The sequence below is a fragment of the Pelecanus crispus genome, chromosome 2, assembly GCF_030463565.1.
Source record: "Pelecanus crispus isolate bPelCri1 chromosome 2, bPelCri1.pri, whole genome shotgun sequence".
NCBI classification, from domain to species: domain Eukaryota; kingdom Metazoa; phylum Chordata; class Aves; order Pelecaniformes; family Pelecanidae; genus Pelecanus; species Pelecanus crispus.
Genome location: NC_134644.1, coordinates 50,145,703 through 50,167,821, shown reverse-complemented (window position 1 = coordinate 50,167,821; position 22,119 = coordinate 50,145,703). Strand labels below are relative to the sequence as shown.

The window sequence follows — 22,119 nt, the reverse complement described above, 5'->3', positions numbered from 1 at the left end:
GAAAATAAAGGGTGATTATTAATACACAGTTCTAATTGGCATTGATTGAAGCTTTTAAAAACCTGAACCAGACGGAGAGATAATCAACTGAATTTTTATGTGATTATTATTTTCCCATATACATGTGTGGTTGCATATATGATGTGTTTGCATGCCGAAGTGATTTTCATGTAAGAGGTAAGGTACTCCACGTTTGAGAATTTTAAGTAATTAGTGACAGACCTTTTCTTTTAATACAAGGTAACAGAGTACTTTACAAAGGATCATTTGTTCAATGCGGCTATTTCTCGATTGATGAGCCTCACTAACATACTCCATGTAAGTATGTGATATGAATGAAAGTATTTTTTCTGTCATACCCTGTTCCTGTAAGTTTTTTATACAAAGCAGGAGCTGCCCAAACTATAGGTCCAGCATTCTAAAAGTTGTTTGTAGTCATTACTATTGCTACTAACTCGAGAGCCTCGTGGACTTAGGTGGAACTATTTGGTTCAAAAGTAGCATGTTCTAGTCTCACTGTAACCCTGAGATATATTGTTTTGCAGGATGAGCTTGACGGTATTAGAGCCACTAGGTTCTGATGTTTATTCCTGCATCCTGTAATTTCAAAGGATACATTTTGTTTAGCTCTGTTCTTTCTTCTGTTTTTAAACAAGTTGCATAGGTAGCTGGGTATAGTAGTACATTGTAGAATTATCAAGCATTCAAGGGTTATTCTTTACAAGGAAAATTGCACATAACCTTACATTCCTGAGAGACAGCTTTCACCACTGAACTGTCTGCTAGTAACAGAGTTTGCAAATTCCCCTTTTTCAAACAAGCATAAAAATAACTTAAGTCTGTAGCATTTTTTATTTAGATTGTTGTTTGTCAGCCAGTGGTGATAGATCAAATATAATAAACTGTTACCTTCATTTTTGTTACAACTCTTAGATCTGGTTGAGCATTCTCTCAGACATATAACGGTAATGTGAGCTAGACCAGAAATCAAATTAAAATTTGGGTTTTTCAGCTTCTTTGTTGAAAAACCATTTTATACTTTATGGATTCCAAGGACATTATTGGCAAAGTCAAGGAACTTAATGAAAAGTGAAGTAGGGCATGCACAAGTGCTATACTGAAATAACATAAGTCTGGGATACAGTGTGGTGTTGGGAAGGTGACACATAGTTCTTTATCGCTAGCTCGGTGATTCATATGCATTTTGGGCTGGTGGATGGTGATGAGTGAATGTCAAAAAATAAATAAAAAAATAAAAATCCCTTGGACAGCCAGATGTTTGACCACTGACATATTTCTTGACCAAAGAAGTCAGTGCAGTATCTTCCAAGAACAAGGTTCCATATAGCATAGTGACACTTCCTCTTTCAGTCCCATCTGAAAGGAGGAAGTGGGGAGGCGGGTGAAGATTAAGTATAGAAAACAGGTAGTAGTTACTAAAACTTACTCAAATCTAGTTTGCACTGACCTCATTAGTACCAGTGATAAGAAGAAGCCATCTGACAACATTCATGGTCTGTCAAACAAATCACTGAGTTTGGACAATTTTCTAGCAGATGGGAACAGGAGTTCATCACACCCACTGAATAATTCTCATAAGTTGACATGTATTGACGTTCTTCTGTGCTGTTATGTTAGAGAGGCTAATTACAAAAGAAATGCAGAATCCGAACTTACCATGGGATGTAATCTTTCTGAGTCAGAACAGGCAAAGAAAGAAAAAGTTTACCTGGCTGCTTTTAGTGCTATATCTTTTCTATTAAGATACAATAAATAGAGGAATGAAGGTTCAAATTTTGTCAGCCTAGCACCTTTTGCAAGAAAGTGAAAATTTTCTGTACTAGAGAAGCTGCACACTTTACTAAAGCAATCTGAACATCACATGTAAAAGGCTGTGCTGCACTTTTCATTCCCAAACCTTCCTTCAGCTCTAAAACTTCATTTTGTCACTAAATTCAGCTTAAGCCACTCTGGGATCCCCTACAACTGAACCTTGTCCCAACAAAAAACATGCAGCATTCAGCACAGTTTGACTCTTTTATACAAGTACTTCACATCTTCTCAGATAGCACTGATTTTGCCTGAGATTGCATATCTAGAAATGGCAGCACACAAAATGGTTTTGAGAGCCACAGTTGTCCACACAGTCTGTGTTCAGACTCATGTACCAGAGCAGATCCCCAAGGGTCTGCATCAGCCCCAGCCTCTTTGGGATTAGCTTCCAAGTGTTAAGAGAACACTCTGTGACCAAGAGTTGTGATTTTAATTCGCCAGAACTTTCCATAAATTTCTAACTTACTACGAAATTACGCTGTCCTGAGCATAGACATTGATTTTAGATTTTATTACTGCATTTTCTTCTTAATTAAACTACTTTCCCACACACACCCCAGAATATTTACATTAACAACTGATTTTCTTTTCCTTCTGTCTTTTCGCTTAGCAAGCTTCTCGGCCTCTTGTTCTCCACAGCACAGAATTTGAAGATGCTTTGGCTACACTCTGCATCATGGTTGCACCTATGGCTCCGCACATTGCATCAGAGATGTGGAAAGGTATTTCTAGAAATACACTTTTTGTTCATGTTGCAGGAAAAAAGGCAAAAAGTTAACATAATACGTGTCACTTATCCCTCAAATCGTGTCATCTTCTGTCATAGTTCCTAAACAAACTTGAAACTTACGGTGTTCCCAGATCTGTCTGCTTTTAGTTTCTTTCCCTTTGCATACAAAGGTGGGTTTCTTGGTACTAGGCAGAGAAAGGGAGAAGGAAGAAAAATTCAAGACAGGACTTGCATGAGGAATTCATATGTCAGCTGCTAGCTGCTCCTGTATGTAAAGTATTAAAAGCTGAACGTGAGACTAGAAACAGCCCTTTTTCAAGCAACTGTTTCAGAGTCTTTGGACTACAGATATTTTCTTTCAGAAATTCAGGCAGAGAGGACCATGTCAGAGGGCTGTATACTAAAAAGACTGAAGGAGTGTTCAATAAAAATGCCAATCTTGTAAAATTCTCCAGAGACTCAGGGATGTTATGCTGCAAATTAACCTCTCACAGAGAGTGGGAATGGTAGACAGGAAGTCTTTTTTAAGACCTGTCACAGCTGTAAACCTTGAGGTCTGAATCCCGAGTGGGTTAAGTTGCGTGGTGCTGCTACAGTTAAAGCCTGTGAAATAAAGGATGTGCATGACGGAGTTCAGCAGTTGCTTTTAAGGTTTATTGGGAGAAGTCCCAAGATGTATGTGGGAAGATAGGAATATATTCTGCATTAAGACTGGCCACAAATTGCTATGTGGTTTTGGACCTAATGTTAGCTTTTGGATGCTGGTTTATTTTCAGCTGTCATCCTAAAACTTTCTGCATTCAAGTGTTTACAGAGCAGAGCTACTTAATAGCTTCTATTTCAGACCTGTGCATGGCCCTGTAATAATGTTAACTGCCAAAGAAAGGCTGCTCTTGTTCAAAGCAATAACATAGGGCAGAGACTCTGGAAACAGCAAAATACATTAGGGAGAGTGGGTGTTTTTCTGTGTTTTCGTTTCCAATGTTTTTAAGATGACTTAATAAAAGCTTTATTGTTTAGAATAGAAAGTGGCATCAGGCATGATCCATCTGCAGAAAGCTACTCCTGGTCAATATTCTCTTACAATATGAAGTACCATCTAATTAAAAAAAAAAAAAGGATACTTAAATGGAAGTAATTGCCACAACTTTGTTTACTGCATTGGCTGAGATGGAGGCAGAAGAGGTCCAGGCTAATTACTCACACATGCAATGCCTTGTGAACTTGAAATTCCAGTATACGTTAAAGAATACAGAATTATCAAATATGTTTGATAAAATGACAAAGAAAACTAGGATGTCTTAATTAATGTAATTTGTCAAATGTAAAGCTTAATCCTGTAATGTGTTGAATTCTAGAGAAGGAAGTCTTTTCTTACTACTAAAATCACTTGAGAATGAGAACGATAAACATTTTTTGGATCTCTGATGTAAGGATGAAAAGGAAGCATAATAAAAATTGGGAGTGTATTGTCCTCCGCTCCTGTCTGCATTTAAAGATAAAATTTTGCTTGTGTGGTCCAAAGACTGTGCATTGTAATTCAGTGCAACTAGCATACAAAAACATTGTGTGGTGATTATTGCCTGAAGAATTTTGTGACTAAACATGAAAATCACAATCGCTTTTAGCATGGTCATCATTACACTACATGAAAGTTATTAAACAATGTTATCAGGAGAACATATGTGCATTTAACTACTGCGTTGTGGTAAGAAGACTATATTATTTTGAAATAGCCAACATCTAGCAATTCTGTCCTGGGATTGGGATTTCTGGTGAAAAATGTCCAACTATAGTCTAGAGACAGATTCCCCAAGTTCATGTTCTGAATTGCCCTCTGGTTCCACCAAGTCTTCTTGCTCTTCTGGTGTAACCAATTTCTTTAAACTTTATTATGTATAGGTGATGATGCTTTCTTATTTTAAATAATTTCAGTATAAAATTAAGCTTTCTAAATACTCTATTTAGTTTTCTTTGTGCTTTAGTTCCCCATACACAGCAAGAGTAAGTCTCTCTTTTTGTACCTTAGCTTTGCATCTAAATGTAGGGATGGTGCTGCTTCCTCCCTCATAAACTAGTCAGGAAAAGGACTTTGTATATTATTAGCTCTATAAATAGCACCTATAGCAGTGCACTCCCACACTTTGATGGAAGCCTCTAATGTCTCCTATTGTAATGCCAATAATAAACAACACGTAAGCAACGTATTTCTAATTACATACTGACATTTCATTCTAAAATAACTTGCATGCAGCTTTTACATTTTGTTTGACTTAGTGATTAAAACAAGGGGCATTTTTCTTTCTACAGGGGAAAATGAAACTGGGAAATTTGGAAGCCCTGTAGTTTATATCAAACAGATCATTTTACAGTTGAGTAGGAAGGCGGATAGGAACAGTGACTTCTTGTGTTATCTCTGAACCACATTACACTTCCTTGTGTATTTAAGCTTTTTTTGAAGAAAAAGGATTTGCTTTCTTATTAGTGTTTCTCATTAGAAAGTTTACTACAGTCAGATATGCCTAATAGTAATTTTACTACAGCCTTAAAAGAGGGAGAAGAAAAGAGCATCCTAATTAATTTTGACTGTTTGCATTATGCTTCACAGGATGAATAATACTTTGACTGTTGCATTGTAATCTCTCCTTTTATGCTTCGCTGATCACTGATTATGACCAAGAAACATTTAAGAAGAAATTACAATAGAATTTAAAACTAAATGTGAAATAACGACAACTTACAATAAGACCCTGACTTAATGTATTGTATTATATTAAGTTAATTCTGCCAAGGATTTGAAGACAATTAAGCCACAGAACTGTAGAACTTTCTGGCTAAGCACCTGGAATAATGGAATGAGGCTTTGTGGAGGTAATAGAATAACTTTTGACAACTGGAAGCTGTTCTGCAGGTGCAAACAGTATTTTTTCAGTTTAAATGACAGGTGTGCTGGAAATTGGAAAAAATCAACCAACCTTTTTTCCTTTTCTAATTTTGGAATAAAAAGCTAGGCATAAGAGGCTAGCATCTATAAATATTAAAATCTTGAAGAATCTGACATCCAAAATTATCTGATACCATTAGTTTTATTCAGTAATTACATAAAATATTCTCCTTTGCTCAAAAAAATAACGTTTAACTGCAAAACATATGATACATTTTAAGTATCTAACAAACTTTCTTAAATACTTGCACTCTGAATGCATTTATATTTAAATAGCAAAAAATGCTTTTTTGCATTTTAATTTTTTTCTGTTTCAATCTAAAAGCTATTTGACACAGATCACAATGAAATGTAAAAAAAACAAATTGAAAATCTGTGTTTTCTAATACAATAGCTTCTGAAAATTAAAACTTGGCTAAGTGTATAAATATGTAGGTAGGTATCCTCCTGATTAGCAAAAAAGTTCTTTACAGCTGGATTTAACTCCAAATCAGTCCATCCTAATGATTGCCAACTAATGAAAATATTAGGAAAATTACAAATATAATTTTAGTGTGTTAATTAAAGATGCTTTGCTTGACATTTTACGTAGTGACTAGCATCAGTGGTACAAGTAATTTTGATTGTAATCACACTGTCCTGCTCTGTAGGACTTGCATCAGAGTTCATTTGAAATTTTAGCTTTTTAGCCCACTATGTTTTCTTTGTTAGCTTGTTGATAAACTTTGCAAACTCAGAATTTCAGTTTGATATTCCAAGGATGCTTCTGATGTAATGTTCAACTTTTAAGTACTATTACAATAAAATTAGGTAGATTCAAGATACAGCTATTTTTGTTCTTCTGCAGATGAAGAATTATTCTCCCATGGGGTATAGTTTATACATGACCATCTTGTTTTCATGCATCAGGTAGGAATGAAGAGTTTGGTCCCTTTGTGAGCTGGACAAAGAGCATACTTCAGTACTGGCAGTAAATATTTCCAGTTTGAGTGAAGGGAAAAGCTGCTTGAATGCTGTTTGATAAGTGCCTCACCTCTCAGCAGCTGAATAATAGTAACCCAGTGCTTTGATATTTTGTGTGTGAAGTAGTTCTTTCTCCTGCTTAGAGGCAGAAGAGTTTTCAGTATTTTGGTGTGTCAACCTAATGGTCTTAATTGTGCAGTGAATACACTGGTTTATCGCTTAATAACATAAAAAGCGACTGTAGCCCCTCAGCGTGGGAAGAGTTCATCCGGCTGATATCTTGGCAGTTTATGAACACTAACAGGATGAGGAAATCTGTTTCCTTCCTGAAACCTTGTATCTGAGGAATATACAGACACCATTTGAGACGTATTTTTTTTTAGTTTGTTTGTAGTAGTACAGTATTTTGCTGTCCAGACAAGGATATGAAACTGCTTATTGTGAGTTATAATTGTAAAAATGTAATTGTTATTAGAGATGGCACATGAAAGATATACGCTGATGATAAACACATCTTAAAATGTATTGAAATGAAATATAATTATTGGAATTTGTAAAGTATAATCATCCTAGCAACATTTTAACTGTCATTGCATTAGCTCTATTGCAAGAATTTCTTCTTCTGAATTCAGTCCTTGCTCAAGAAGGCTTCTGTAAAGAATAGAGCTGAGTAGAAGCTAATTGATGTTGCAGATTTTAATTGAAAATCTGAATGCAAAAATCTCCCTTCACAAATCCAAGAAGAAACATGATTTGGAATAAAAAAATATTTTTTTCATCTGAGAGTAATAACCCCAAGTGAAGGATAGTAAGTCCATACAAATGGAGGAAGGCAGGTCATTTTCAGAAGGTTAAGGATTCACATGGAGTTTGCTGAATTGGAAACACATTCTAGACTTAACTTTTAGTAACCTAGGCTTTTCACAACCCTCCTTGGTGCTCCACATCTGTCAGTAGGGAACATACACAATGAATCCCCTAGCACTGTACTGAGTAAAGGTAAATTTTCCTGACTTTACCCAGTTCTGTACTACTATACCAGCAGTACAATACAGTTTTTCTCAGAGCTGTCTGGAAACAGCTGTTATCGTATCGCTATCATTTCTTTGAGATTGCAGACCATTTCACATATGACTGAGAGCCGTATTCCTCCTGGGCTGTGGAAGGGTATTTTGGATACACAACTTGCCTGAATCTGTCAAATAGGAAGATTCATTGAGTAGTAAAAAAGCATATCAGGAAGAAAGTAACATGGTACCAATCTTGTCCTTTGAAGAGGCTGCAGAGGCAAGTAGGATACTGACCCAGAATGCATCGCCACTTACCCTTACACATGCCTGCTCTGAGCTTTTTAAAAACTTTATCTGCTTGTCTGCTAGTGTGGTTGATTTTTACTTAACACAGATTTCTATTGTTTTGAGTTTGCTAAATCCAAAAGCCATCAGCATTTGGATAACGCATCCTCATAGTCACCTTATATTGGCCCCTCTGATCTTCTTATACCTCCTGTTGGAAAATCTGTAGTTCTAAACTCTGATACTGATGTTGCTGCAGATGCCTTCATTAGCTTCCTTTTATCACCTGTTAGGACTTCCATCCTCCTTGCCTTTTCTGCTTTGTTAACTTCTCTGTGCTGGCCCTTGTCCCATTACTCAGTTTACTCCATAATCACATCTTTTTCTCTTGCCTGCAAAATTTTGTGTCAAACTAGCTACACCATTGCTGGAATTTTACAGATGATTTTTCCTAATGCTTTTTTTTCTGTAAGACTAGAATTACCTTGCTGTCCTAACTTACCTTGCTGATACACGACTGTTTCCACCTCTTCCTTCATAAATGTCTTCAAAATGAGAATCTGCTCTTCTCCCCCAAATAGCACCTTAGGGGAAGTATTATGCGTATGAAATACTCATGTAATGCTAATAAAACGTTGCCATGAGCTGAAATGTTGTTAGACTTGTCCTGTCCCCTCCTTCTCTCAAGTCTCTCATTTACAGTAATATACGTGTTTAACTTGGTGTTTTAACTTGGGCTCCAGTGCTGTGAGTTACTCATTAGGGAAACCTTGTTTTAGTATTAGCTTGCTAGTCAGTAAAAGTCCAGATCCAATTGCAGGATCAGGGCTTCAGATTGAGCACAAGTGTTGTCCTTGATCTGTCCTGTACAGATGTGTACATACAAGTAAACGGCTTACAGTAAGTAAAAAGGTACTCAGGTGGCTTTCTGTCCTATGTCTGCAAGAGAATATGTAGCCATAAAAGCAAAATATGTCAAAAAATATAAAGCAAAATGCACGGTGCTTCGTAATGTGCACTTCACTGGGCGCTTTCCATACAGTAAGACAGTAAAACAGGTTTTTTCACAATGAAAGACTGTGACATGGTCAGGTCTTAACTTCTCAAACAGCGCTTTTGTGTAACATCTCAGAATCAAGTGGGAAGGCTAGAGGAGGGTTCTGCCTAGGTCCTGACAAGTGGACTATCGCCATTCTGGATCATAGCGATGAAGTTTCTGGTTTTGTGTGTGTTGCATTTAGAGAATGCAAACCAAATTGTTGCGTTTTCTGTGTTCTACAGCTCGCAAAATGTGAATTAAGGCAGGAAGCCAAACAGGCAACATAACTCAAACCATTTTGGTTTCCTGTCAAATTCTGTTTTCTGAAATTAGTTCTGTTGACTTTTGCACTTTTTTTTTAATACAGATGAGCTCATAGCTCATTTTGTAGCAAGAAAACGAACCAAAAGATAGACATTGTGCTTAGTCACACTGTATCTGCTTCGGAATACATTTTAATTTTTTTATTAGTAGGTTTATTAGGACTGACAGCCTCCGTGGGGATTAAAAGTGACCCTCATTTTGCTTTTGTAGATAGATGCTCTTGACTTCTATCAGGTGTTTTTTAAATAGTTTGAAGAATCAATCCACTTCAACAGGAAAATAAGGAGTGGCCAGTATGCATGCTTCTGCCACAAGGCATGTGATCATTTGGAAAGAAATGAGCTCATCTGGATGTTCAAAAGCCAAAAAGGGAAGAGTCTAGCAGCTGTTGTCTTTAAAGTCAACGTGATAATGAATCACCAATGCAACGATTTTTTTTCTGCTGGAGTTCCTATCTTTTGTTCTTTCGGTTTCTGAGCTACTGTCGCAAGAGCAAAAAAAAAATACACAAACCCAGACCCATTAAAGTGTTTTAATCAATTAGTAACCTAATAAGATTGTGGCTTAGTTGTTATTCTTAGGAAATGTGCATGTTCTTGCTTGCCATTAGAAGCGGCTCCCACCAGTCCGCCCCACTGCCCGTTTCTGAATCATTCAGCAAAAAGCAAGGCTGTGTCATTTTACCAAAGTGCTTTGTCTGAAAAAGTGCTGACAAAAATCTTGCGCATTTTTCTGGAGGAAGTTGCATTCTCTTTATGTCTCTGTTTGCTGTTATTCACTGTATTAGTCTAAACAGTCCAGCTAGGTAAATTCGTGTAGGTATTATGCATGGGTTGGTTTTGCTCCTATGTCTGCCGTTGTGCTGTGTTTTGAACAGCTTCACGTGCCTCATTCTCAGCAGTGAATCTTGTGTCGACGGGTCCTCTCTATGCTCTTGCTGGAGTTTCCCTAAGTGAGATGAGATTTCAAATACATTTTGCAGTTCTGGATGAAGCATGGGCTTATAAAAAGCTTTAGTCTGTATTCTTATTCATACACAGAGAATGTTTTTAATTTAAAAATCCCCTGGCTTTGTGAGAATCACAAGAGCAATCATCATCAATATTGATCATATTTGACAGCCTCTTGTCAAGTGAAATCTTTTTATTTTGTCCTACAGCTGGAGTAAACAGCAACATAAATCCCACTCAGAAGCTTTTATTCAGTTAGAGAATGAAGCTTCAGAATGAATTGCATCCTATTCTCCTATTACTTAAACAAATCAGGAATGAATTGTCTTGGGGAGAGCAAAGCCTGTTTAATAAAAGGAGATAATTTGTAGCCATTTTAGGAGGTTTTGTAAAAAAAAAAAATCAAACGATAAAGTATTTCAGAATGTACGTATCATAAGAAGGAGAGCAAGCTGTGCAAGGCATTCTTATGTAGCACCTTTACTTTGTGAGAAAATAGATACTTCACAAAATATGAGAAAATTGCAAGTAGCTTGACTTGCAATTTAGAAACTACCCAGCGTATTACAGATGCTAAAATAATAAGCCATACTTGTGTATCATTTTGATTGAGTTGTTAGTAAAATTTTAATCAAACTGGTGGTGTTATTGAAAAAAACCTGCAGTATTATGATTGACTTGTAGAAGTAGAGGTCAGCTTCTTTTGCAGTATTACAATTTATTTATTACAATTTATTTATTACAAAATAACCAACAGTGGTCTCCTGTGCTTTTGGCAAGGTTTTGGAGTGCTAGTCCAAATCTAAAATGTGCCCACAACGTTCATGTTAGCATCCCTACACATGGTATAAAACAAGCGCTTCAAAGATGTATGTCTTTCTTGTTTATAATGTGCTGTATGCTAATCTAAACAATGTTTTTTCCTCCTGAGGGACTTGCCTCCTGAGGGACTTAACGTTTAAAGTCAACTTTATTCTGATCTTTCTTATCAAACAAATTCCAAAGATCGACTGTTTACAGTACAGCTGAATGTTTGATTGGTTTCATTTTCCAGGTTTGGCACACATGCAGAATAAACTTTGTATGCATCATCACTGGGATGCTGATGTGCTGCACCAGTCCTGGCCCAAAGTAGACCCAGAGTACCTTCAGCCGTCAGATGTTGTGGAGATGTCTGTTCTGGTGAGAGTGTTTTCATTTATTTTCAGTGGTGGTCAATTAATGCATTGTGAGCTCAGAGGAGGACAAAACTTCAGCTCTTGTGGAAGTCAGTTCACTTCCTAGGTGGCTCAATGAGAGGTCAGATAGAATAGAAGCTGCAGTTACCATTGTGCTGAGTAATTAAAATGGATTCCTAAATGAAAAAATGTAGCAAGTCTGGAAGGGAGACGATCTAAATATAAATCTTTTTGAGTGACTGCATATTAGTACCTGTGGAGATCTGACCAATGAGCAGCTGTGAGCAAGGACAGTACAGTCAAAACTGTGATCGCAATACAGGTCCCTCAGATTTTTTGCCTGACAGTGCTTTTATGATCTTGGCCCTGTACAAAAATGTATAATTAGGTGACATTTCTTGTGGTACCTGTAGTGCTATGGTTGCTTAACACAGCTTATCATAAGCTGGGTTAAGTTGCTGTGATTTTTGCCAAGTGATGTTTCCCATCTGCCTCGGGCTGAAGTTCTGGCACAGTTCAGCAGGGTGTATTTGCAGGAATGAGGTGGAGGAAGAACAGGTATCTTTCCTAAACTTAGAACTGCATTCCAGTTTCTCTTTGAGCTCTAACACCTTTGTGGTCTAGGGAAAGAGCTGGCAGTTCAGTAGAAGAGTGGACATGAAACTACATTTAGTTAACCTGTGGTTTTCCAAAATGTGTACGTGCACATGCACAGTGTACTTTACTGTCTTTTTTCCTATGTCTCTAATTAACTAGTCTGTATTCAGCATCGTTAAGCTTTGTCATTACATGGAGCACAGCAGCAGCAAGTGCCCCTGCAGGCCATAGAGAGACTCGGGGGCTTGGATCCAGGGGCTGAGATCCATGAGTAGTGTCTCAGCTCTTCCATCAACTGGCTCCTGGTCAACTTCCATTCAAGTGCTTCATGCTCAGGCATTATGGTAGTCTGTGATCTCATAGTTGCATACTATTAGATCTGCAGGACTCCTGCCTTTTTCACTGCTCACCAAAGAATATATATTTAATATACCATGCAGACATTCTAAATGTAAATGTTTTAACTTAACTTAAATGTTTCAACTTATCCTGTTTCCCGACATTGGATGAGATGGAGCCTGTAGAAGAAATATCGTTTCATCACATAAAACTGCATGCTCTGTGTGTGTGTGTGTGCACGCACATGCCCACATGTGTGTAAGGGAAACGGAAGCAATGCATTTTATCTGTATTTTATCTATTTTATTATGTTAGCTCCTTTGGGTAGAAGGAGTAAGTTCAGTTATTTTTGTTCAGCTGGGTTTTTTGAGGAGGGAAGAGACTGGCTGGATTTAGGGGAAGTTGTGTTGCTGTAGATTTCCTTAATCAAAGTATCTTTACAAATAATTTAATATCTTGCCAGATATCTCAATCACAGTCCACTGGAATAGAATGAGAAATGCCGGTAAAATCCAATTTTTCTAACGTTCAACATACATGCTTAGCAAAGGCCACAGAATATGTCTTTTTGGAAGAAATTTTCAGTTGGCATCTTTTCCCAAACAAAGGAGAAGGACTGAAGTGCCAGCTGGGGTTAATAGCAGACTTAGCCTGATACTCACTGTGGGTTTACTGCTTTTTTTTCCTTTCTTTTTTTCTGAAGTGATAAGTATGTATTTATACCAGTAAAAAGGTCATATAGCCACAAAAATCTTCACTTGAGTATAATCACTTTTTGCAAGCTTAAAATAAACCTTCACCTTCAAGCACAGTTAGCAAACATCTTAAATTCCAGTGTTCAGTTTATAAGGAAGTCATGAATGAGAAATTGTGTAATTATAGAAACTTCTTTGCAATTGTGGTTAAAGCAAACATGTTATAAAATATATCTTTAAAATAAAAACTTCAGCAATACAGGGAAAACTGAACTCAATGTTTTTAAGACCGTACAACTGAACATAAAAATGCTTCAACAGCTCACTGATACTTTTCTGCTGACGTTAAAACTTCCATCTCAAAAAAAGAAAACAGAAGAATAAAAATTACTTTCGCTTTAAACAACCATTATGAAAATTATTTTTGTTTCTTTTCCTGGTTGACTTTGTCAAAGCCATAGCCTTGTGTGGAAGTCTTGTAATAAGAGAAAAAGCAATCCCTATGTTCTCAGTCATATATTCATGGAAGAATATGATGTATGTAAACACCTTCCTTAGATCTGAGAAAGCAAGTGACTGGAAGACCAGAGAAACAAGTTCCTTTTTCAAACTGGGAATAATTCTTAAAAATAGTGCCGGGGGTGTGCCTGGCTTTCTACTGTAAGAGTAAAGCAAAAGGGAAATACAGAAAAGCAGGGAGAAACCATCATAAATGTGAATATTTTAAAGTCTTGTGGACACTGTAGGTTTTTGTATGGCTGTAAAAATAAATTGCCCTCATTAAACCAAGAAACACTCAACATACAGAAGAATTGGTTAGTTGCAAAGAGGCAGTGTCTCTTCACAAGGCTGCACAGTCACACTGAGTCTTTGGGCCACAACCCTATTCTTCTCAAGTCATCAAACTGCCTCGGGCTGCCAGGGATTTGCCTGCTGCGACATTATGGTTTTATTTCTCTTGACACAAAATACTTCATTATTTCCTGTCTGTGCTGGAGTTATGTCTTTCCATATTTAACCCAAAGCAGCAAAAGCAACCAACTCACTGCATCCTTGGCTGATAAAATACAGATTGCCTGTAAGACAGACATTTAAATTCACTGCATATACATGGTATGTGTTACTCTAAATGTTATTGTAAAGTTGAGTATTTGTAATCGTACCGTATATTGTCAATGCTGTGAAAAATCTGACCTGAATGTGGTGGGCATTTCATCCTGTGAACACGCTTCTGACTAGCATTCCTCACATTCTCTAGGTGGTGCAGAACTGTTAGCAGCTGTGGTCTTATAACTGATGTTTTTATAAAATAAAAAAAAGTTGGTGTCATTTTTTTTTGCTTTGGCGTGTGAGGAAGGCCTAAAAGTACACAGATACTTATTTTCCTTTTTACTTCTCAGAAGGATTATGTGTCAATGGCAAAAAAACATTTTCAGTTGAACTAAAAATTCCTCTCTGCAGCCTCCAGGTGTTTATTTTTCAGCCTTAGTGATTTCATTTCATCTTTCTTAACCTCTCTAGTTCCCTCTAGCTTCCTCCAGATCCAAAATAGTCTAAAATGTCAAATGTTTAAAAAAAAAAAGAAAGGAAAAAGCAACAGTTTCCTTCCTCAGGGGAAGAAAGGACCCAAGCCTCATTTATTGCAGTTTGCCTCTTGCAGTTTGCCGTGGTTTTTCAGTGAAACAAGGCTGCCAGCACCCAAGTTGCTTGTGCTGGCACTTCTACCTGGAGCTGCCAAAGGTTATGCTGGTCTAGTGAGATACAGAGAGAGAGATGGAGGCGTAGCAGAAGGTATTTGTCCTGCTGAGAATCTAACCCCTCAACTAAAAGATTATGCGAATAGGACGCTTGTTACGCACAGCGTGTGATTAAATCTGCAGACGCTTATTTTAAGAATGGCATTAATACGTTTGACTTTACATCATGGTACCGACAATACAATGAAAGCCATGCTGCAAATGTGCTGAAATCATAACAAATTTGCCGTTTGATAGGATTTTTGGACTCAGCTCACAGTGCGGTGTGGGAAGATGAGGAGAGGTGCTGTGGGAAGGTACACAGTGTCAGGTCGCCTAGACTTCTTGACCTTTCTAGGAAAACACAACCGCTAGCAGTCATTTATTTACTAAGTTGATTTAGATCGCTTGGCTTTTCTGTTGAGAACAGCACCAAATAGGCTAGCTGTGGCAAGTTTCCCCCTGCCAACATCCATCCACTGGGACATATTAATTTGCATCATGGAGGACACTGAATGACATTTTAACTAAGCAGGCATAGTTTTGAACTGCAGGCTGTGTGTCCTAGCAGCGAGCTCACAAACTTGCTTTATATTCTCACTAAAACTGTATCCGTTTGGATTTTACCATTTTCTTTTTCCTGTGGAATGCATTTCTTCTCTGGTGCCCTGTCAAAAAGAACTACTGTATTTATTTTTCACAAAAGCTTTAAAAATGAACTCTTCCGTGTTTTTCAAGGGATTTACTTTGCACAAGGTGCTAAAGGCAAAGTTTAAAACAGCCAGCCTTTTATGATACCACATTATGGATGCATGTAGGAATAGTTAGAAGCCTACCTACATTATCACCACAAACTGATGTCAAGTCTAGTCAAAAACCAGAAATGACTCATCCCGGCTGCATTTGAGACTTCATCTTGTTCCTTAAAAATCTGTCCCAACTTCCTCTCTCTGAGAATTGCACAGCTTATTTTATTTTCAATAAAATACTAACTAGGTAAGTGAAGTAGGTCTCTCTCATTCGTGGTATGTTGCATACATGTATCCTGGATAAAATCCAGGTGAAAACCAAGCTGTGTGCGTTTTTATGTCCAAGCTGTATGAAGCAACATATTTTCCTTTTAGATGACTGAAAACTCGTTACAATGATGTCTAAAGGTCAAAGATCTGCAGTACCTGCAGCAGATGTTTGTGCAATTTGATTGAACTGAATTAAAATTATTCAAATTATTTAATTTGCTAAAATGTGGGATTGATATTCTTTTCATTAATCCACTGTAAGTACTCCGTATAAACCTGAAAGCTTTTGTAATAATGAATTTTATGCCAATTCCAGAAAGGTGCTCAGTAAGTCTTCGTAACAGTCTCTGCCTCTTACCGGATGACAGAAAAGATTTATAAGACCATTTTATAAATTAAGGTGATTCCCACTGATGGCCTTACTCAATTTTACTTACATGATTCTGCCCTGCTGATGCAAAACAAGTATGGAAGCTGCTCTGAAAACCAGTCACACAGAGGAAAGCATTACCTTATGAGTAACTGTCGTCTTTGTGGTCGGTGTTGGCTTAATGAGTCATGCATTTAGTACGAATGCAACATACAATGAGTTAAAGCCTATTTTTCTAAAAATGAGTGATGATGAATCTTTCAGATATCTTTTCAGCCACAAACATTTTTATTTTACTAAATCTTGCATTTGAATCTCAGTAAGGAATCACTTAGCTGTAAAGAATCCAAATTGCAGCCTAGAAGTATGTACAAACCAAGATTCCCACCTGACAAACCATTATGTTCACTCTCATTATTCAGCTTCTGTAACTATCGCATTTTTAAATGTAAAAGATCGCTGCGTTTCATAGTCACACGCTGCTTGCTATCTTCAAAACTAAGACTTCCTATGGCCACTTCTTCAATTTTCCTTGAGTATTGTGAGTCAGAGTTTCATTCTCTTATTTTATGGTAGAGGGATGGGAAGTATGGAGAGTTTTATCTTCTACTTAGAAAGATTGGTGTTGGAGACAAGAGAGTTTGATCCACATTTTTTCCCCACGTATAATGTGATGGATTGGGTTCAGGAAATGAAATTGTATAAAACAGTCTAGTAACCTCTGGTTTTCTTGTTTTCATGTCTCTCTTTTTCAGATCAATAACAAAGCTTGTGGCAAAGTTTTTGTGCCACAGCAAGCAGCCCGCAATTTTGAAGAAGTCCACAAACTAGTTCTTCAAAGTGAACTTGGAGTCAAGCATCTCCAGGGACGAACCATTAAGAAGGCCTTTCTGTCTCCCAGAACTGCCCTTATCAACTTCTTGGTGCAAGAATAGCAAAGGCTCTGCTGGGCTGTAAAAGGGAACTGGAATCTTTTGAGACGAAACCAATTCAAAAATACCAGTTATGGTTATTTAAATCTCATGTAACGGAAGAAATGTTATTAAAATCAGGTTGCTGCTAAATCTTCATTTCAGCTTGGAAAAATGTGGAGAATTAAAGTTTCTTATCGGGTCACAGTGAGATGCTGTTTGTCCCTATTCTCTGGGAGAATGAGAAGGAAGTGCAGAAGGACTAAATGATTGTAACAGAATGTAAGTGATGTAAAGTGCAGGGGGTTTAGTGTCAGCCTTGGGAATATATCCTATTGGAAAGTTGGCTTGGCTAAATGCAGAGGCATAAATATGATTCCAGGACTAAACAACTGCCCTGAGCATGTGCTACACCAAATTTTAGGTGTGCTACGGTCAGCTTTGCTGCCTGTATCTCATGTTTGGGGACCCTACCGTTAGCCAACATTTTAAGTTGTAAGAAAATGTTACTAGGCAGTGTTAATTTAAAAAATTATTTGGTTAGCGCTGGTCAGTGGCACAGCAGGTAGCCAGAACTGGGGTGGTTTGATACATTTCACATAGGTTTCAGAGCCAAGCCAAGAAAAAGGTCAGATTATTTAGCCAAGCCCTGCCTTAGCCAGAATTCTCCTTCCTCGCTGGCATATTTCTGTTGGCTCGTACATGAGAGATTCAGCTTCAGCGAAGTGCCGGCCGTTGTTTCTGCACAGAACAGAATGGCAGTTAACTTCCTACGCATGAGCCATCTCAGAGACTTTTGGGGGGATTCGAGAAAGGGATGAGTCGGCTGCTAGAAATGCAGCAGTGGTGAATGCAGACAGCATGCTTTTTGCCTCTGCTGCTAGTTCTTGTGGTGCCTAGATCGTAAAATTTGAATCAAAATTCTTTTTTTTTTCTGAGGGCTTCATTAAGTGGAAATAGCCATCATGTTTCTAAAAGTCAATCAGATGTTCATAAAACACAAAGCCATTCTCATGCCTCATTTCAACCATTTTATTTGTACACTCCATTGCTGTTATATCCACATGGAAACGTTTATTGTATTTAGCAAATGCTTGGAAAAGGGTTTCCAAAGAGACAATTACAGGGTTCATTGTGTAAGAATGTCTTTTCTTTAACAGCCATTAAACTAAGTAGTCCAATAAGCCAGCCATTTGTGAGACATTCTGACAATTAAGAAGTCAGCAGTAAGAACCAGCTAGCCAAATACAGAGGTCCCTATTAACCCTCCAGCCCAGGAGTCGTCTGGACTGTGTATTAGATTAAAAGGAAACCAACAAAAATCTCCCACGTAACAGTAAATAAGGCCAATAGATGCTAAGCAACTACGGTCAAGATAGATCGCATTGCAGTGAGAGTACTAGCTAAGCAATACCAATATTCATTTTGGTTTTGTGCATTTTTGGTACTGAAGGTCTAGCTGCATAACAGAGATTCCAGGCTCAGCGAGCAGATTCAGTCTTACACATCCCTACTTCTGCGACAAAACTCTTCTGATTTCTGCCTCCTCCTGGACCACACTCATGCAGATTTTCTCTCCAGCAGTCCTTTGACACAAGAATGACTAAGAAATGGAATATTTATAATGGAGATATGGTCTTTGCAGTTTTAAGACTCCAAAAATCTCAGCCACAAAGGAATGCATTCAGACATTCAAACACAGGCCTTTAGTTGGAGTTAAAATAATTTGAATTCCAGTGTCTGCCTGACATATATGTTGTTACAAATTCATAAAACTCCTGTTCAGAAGCCCCTAAAAGGACTGTGAAAGAGATCCTTTAAAGTAAAATCTGTAGCACAGCACAGTCCTGCTTTTTTTCTGTATAAAAGTTTCACACACCCTGTGGAACAATTTTAACAGAGTTTCTTTTGGGGGGAAGGTGACATGTTTGGTGTAAATAAAAACTTTTAAAATTTACAAGGATGAAGAAAGATGTTGTAAGCCCAGCAGCCCTACGGTGCCTTTAAACAAAAACTGCAGTCACTCCAGGGCTGAGCAGCAACCCACAGCGTTTATTGCTGTTAGCACTGGCGGGTATTTGCTCTTGCCAGAGGAAGTGAATTGTAGATGTCATTTGGTGATTCAGGCAAAAATCAAAATAAGGAACGGACTTCTACACGCTAAAAAAAAAAAAGAACAGTAATGAACAGCAATTGCACAAAAAGTGTATGGGCGCAAGTCATGCTGGCGTGTTTACAGTAAGCTGAAATTCAGAGGAAAGGCAGTGAAAAAGCGAGTGAGAGAGATGATGCAGTCAGTCAGACAGAGCCTAATCCCCTGGTAAGTGTGCGTTTGAAAGATGGCAGAGGTGCCAGCTGTGTAGTTGTGCAGTTGTCCTGACAGCTGCTGACATGTCTCATAAGGTTGACCTGCTCTGAAGCATGATTGCCATTTGTCTTACCATAATTGTGACTCACAAATTTGGTCTGTGCCTAGATAGGACCGATACTGATGTGCAGGCTATAGCCTGTTACCAAGCCTTTTTAAAATAGCTTATCATCGCAGATGCCTCTCATTTATCTAACAGTTGTTACTTGTGTCACAGTACAGATGCATCTTTATGCTGAAGGTGGTCTAAAGCGTCGGAGATTGTGTGCCCTTGAAGAGTTCAGTGGCTAAGTAGTATGGGAGTTTTAAATCTGGGCAGGGATGATACTTGAGGAGTGAGAATGAAAGGCGCTGATGGGCAATCAATCAAACTGCACTGCGTTTGTCACACACATGAAAATGGATATGGTGCCACTGTCCTTATTCCACGAAGTGATGAGCCGAGGAAGGTGCGGGAGATTTGCTAAACCCAGTGGGATAGACCCAGGACAAACTACTCCAAGAAACAGATCCATGACACTGAAGGGGCATTCCCTGCATCCTGTCACTCGCAGCGATAGAAGACTGCTCACGGCACTGATCCAGTCTGTATCGAGTTTCTATTTAAATAACATTTTAAAAGGAATTATTGGTATACTTCCTACCCCAAAATCGTTCGTGTAACTGAATTTCCAACATGTCCAGCCTTCAAACACCAATCCCGGAAAAATAAAAATTGGCAAAGTCCTGAAAGGTCTCTAAGTACTTTTCTGATGCTGTTGATTTCATGCGAGGGATCTCCGATGCTGGGGAGTTGGGGCCAGTGTAACGTGCTGCAAGAAACCACAGTGTAGAAAAATGTGTTACTAGGCGTGGGTGTTCCGTAGCCGTCTCCAGTGACTGAGATGACATGGACACACCAATGCTGCTTTGCAGCAAGGCAATAGGGCTTTTTACATCACATTAAGGAACAACATTACAGCTCAGGTCACTAGCTAAGGCAGTTCTCTAGCCCGGTTGTCCCACCTATGCTTCAAACAAAAGCCTACACAACAGCATTGCTGAACAAGCCTGTATTTTTCCATGCCCTTCACCACAATCCAAAAACGGAGATTTGGTAGAAAATAAAATCTGTGCTCTCTCTCTCTCTGCGATTTACTGGATTAAAGTAATGCCTCAGAACTGACATCTGGTTAATGATGGCTTTTTCTGATCTGACTTTGTAAAAGCCTGCTTGTTCTTGTGGAGGGAGAAATTCCACAGATAATGCAGGTCATACAGCCTTTCTTCTTTGTCCCTCCTTCTTCAGTGTAAAGCCTCAAAGAAAGCTATTCCTCTTCTCTAATCTTTTTACAATCAACGTGAACTAGAAAGAATGTTAATTAGTACTCTGCTGGTTGTTCCTTCCTAGGGAAGTTTGCAGTATATAAGATCTTTCTAAAAGCTTGGCTATAAATGAGGACAGGGGGTGAAATCACTGGGTTTTTTTCTAGTTTTGCAATGCTTATTGCAGTTTACAGAGAGGGGATTGGCTTTATTTACATGTATTTACCGACTTGGAACAGTACATACACTGGTTGTGCGGGGTGCTTTTTCTGCTACTTTATTTCTTCAGTTCCCTCCTGTTAGGATCTGAGCTAATTTTGTATCAAGGGACTGTGCTGTAAGAGGACTCTTGCATGTGAAGCCAGGTCTATCACCAAAACCCAAGTGGTGAATATACTTATTAGCCCACCGATTTCTATCAGTCCGGGTAACATCCACTTTTGACTTTAAAAAAATGTTGCTGGAACTACATCCATGTTTGGGTTTTTTTTTAATGGAAATGGGGTTTATGTCTCAAAGAAGCAGCACGAAGCTGATCACAGCAGATGAGAGGCAGTTTTTAGCATGTCCCAGTCATAGCAAGAGAAGATCTGGAGTATTATCTCTGCGCAGGAGGGAACAGGATCAGAGCTCTCATCTGCAGCCCAGATGATAAAAGAGATCTTGCCTGACACGCGGAGGAAAGGTGGGATTTTTTTTTCCCTTTCCTGATTAAAGTGACTTTCCGGTACCACAAAGAATTCTGCAATTCACTAACCCCGTCCGTCCCCGGAGGCCCCATGTTACACATGACCTTTGTGTCTTGCGGCACTTCTCTCACTCAAGTAAGCCTTGGGTTGGGTAAGCTCATGTCTGTTTTTAGCCCTGGAGAGTAGCCAGCATCATCTTCCATTTAAATTAGCTTTAGTTTTACATGTAGTCAGAGAGTTTGAACAGTTTTTCCTGGGTTTGTAAGTTGTTGGGGGTCTCTGAATGGGAGTATTTTTGCCTGGGTGTAGCAACGCGGCAGAGAGGAGTCCTGGTGGCTCTTGTTCTATCTGCCAGCCTTTATGCTGGCAGTGAGAGCCTGGAAACTCAGTCACGGTCAAGCAGATGCTTGTATTTGTTGTCAGGTGAACACGGCCCAAACCCGTGAGAGATTTTGATCACAGGAATCTCATCAAAAATACCCCGTGATATTGAACGCCCAGGACATTTCCTTGGATGCTCATCTGCCTGGGCCAGGCCAATTTGCTCTTCGTTTTAGGCTGCCGAACTGCTCACTCAGCAAAGGAACATGTAAATGGGCAGGCTTTAAGTATAACGAGCTAAATACCCATATTCTTTCTGCTTGCACTTGCGACACTGAGCCTGGGACATTGGGGCCGTAAGAAGTTCTTTTATTTGAAGAGCCTGATCTTCTTCAGTGTAACTGTAAGGAGAACGTATGCATTTACATGAACAGAAATGCATTCCTGTGCGCTTGCTCTCTTAAGATACAAGCACGCTCTCTGGGCTGGTTGCAAGGGGACGGCCCGCAGTCA

The 22,119-nt window shown here is 38.6% G+C and overlaps 1 protein-coding gene across 1 annotated transcript in view; it reads left to right on the top strand.

Annotated features, from left to right (window-relative positions):
* The window catches only part of LARS2 (leucyl-tRNA synthetase 2, mitochondrial), an 87,353-nt gene extending 70,406 nt beyond the window's left edge, over positions 1-16,947 (top strand). The window contains exons 17-20 of the mRNA XM_075705735.1: positions 241-318; positions 2,444-2,555; positions 11,133-11,260; positions 16,768-16,947. Of these exons, the coding sequence (XP_075561850.1) occupies positions 241-318; positions 2,444-2,555; positions 11,133-11,260; positions 16,768-16,947 (498 nt within the window). The remainder of the gene's footprint in view (positions 1-240; positions 319-2,443; positions 2,556-11,132; positions 11,261-16,767) is intronic.
* The last annotated feature ends 5,172 nt before the right edge of the window (positions 16,948-22,119 follow it).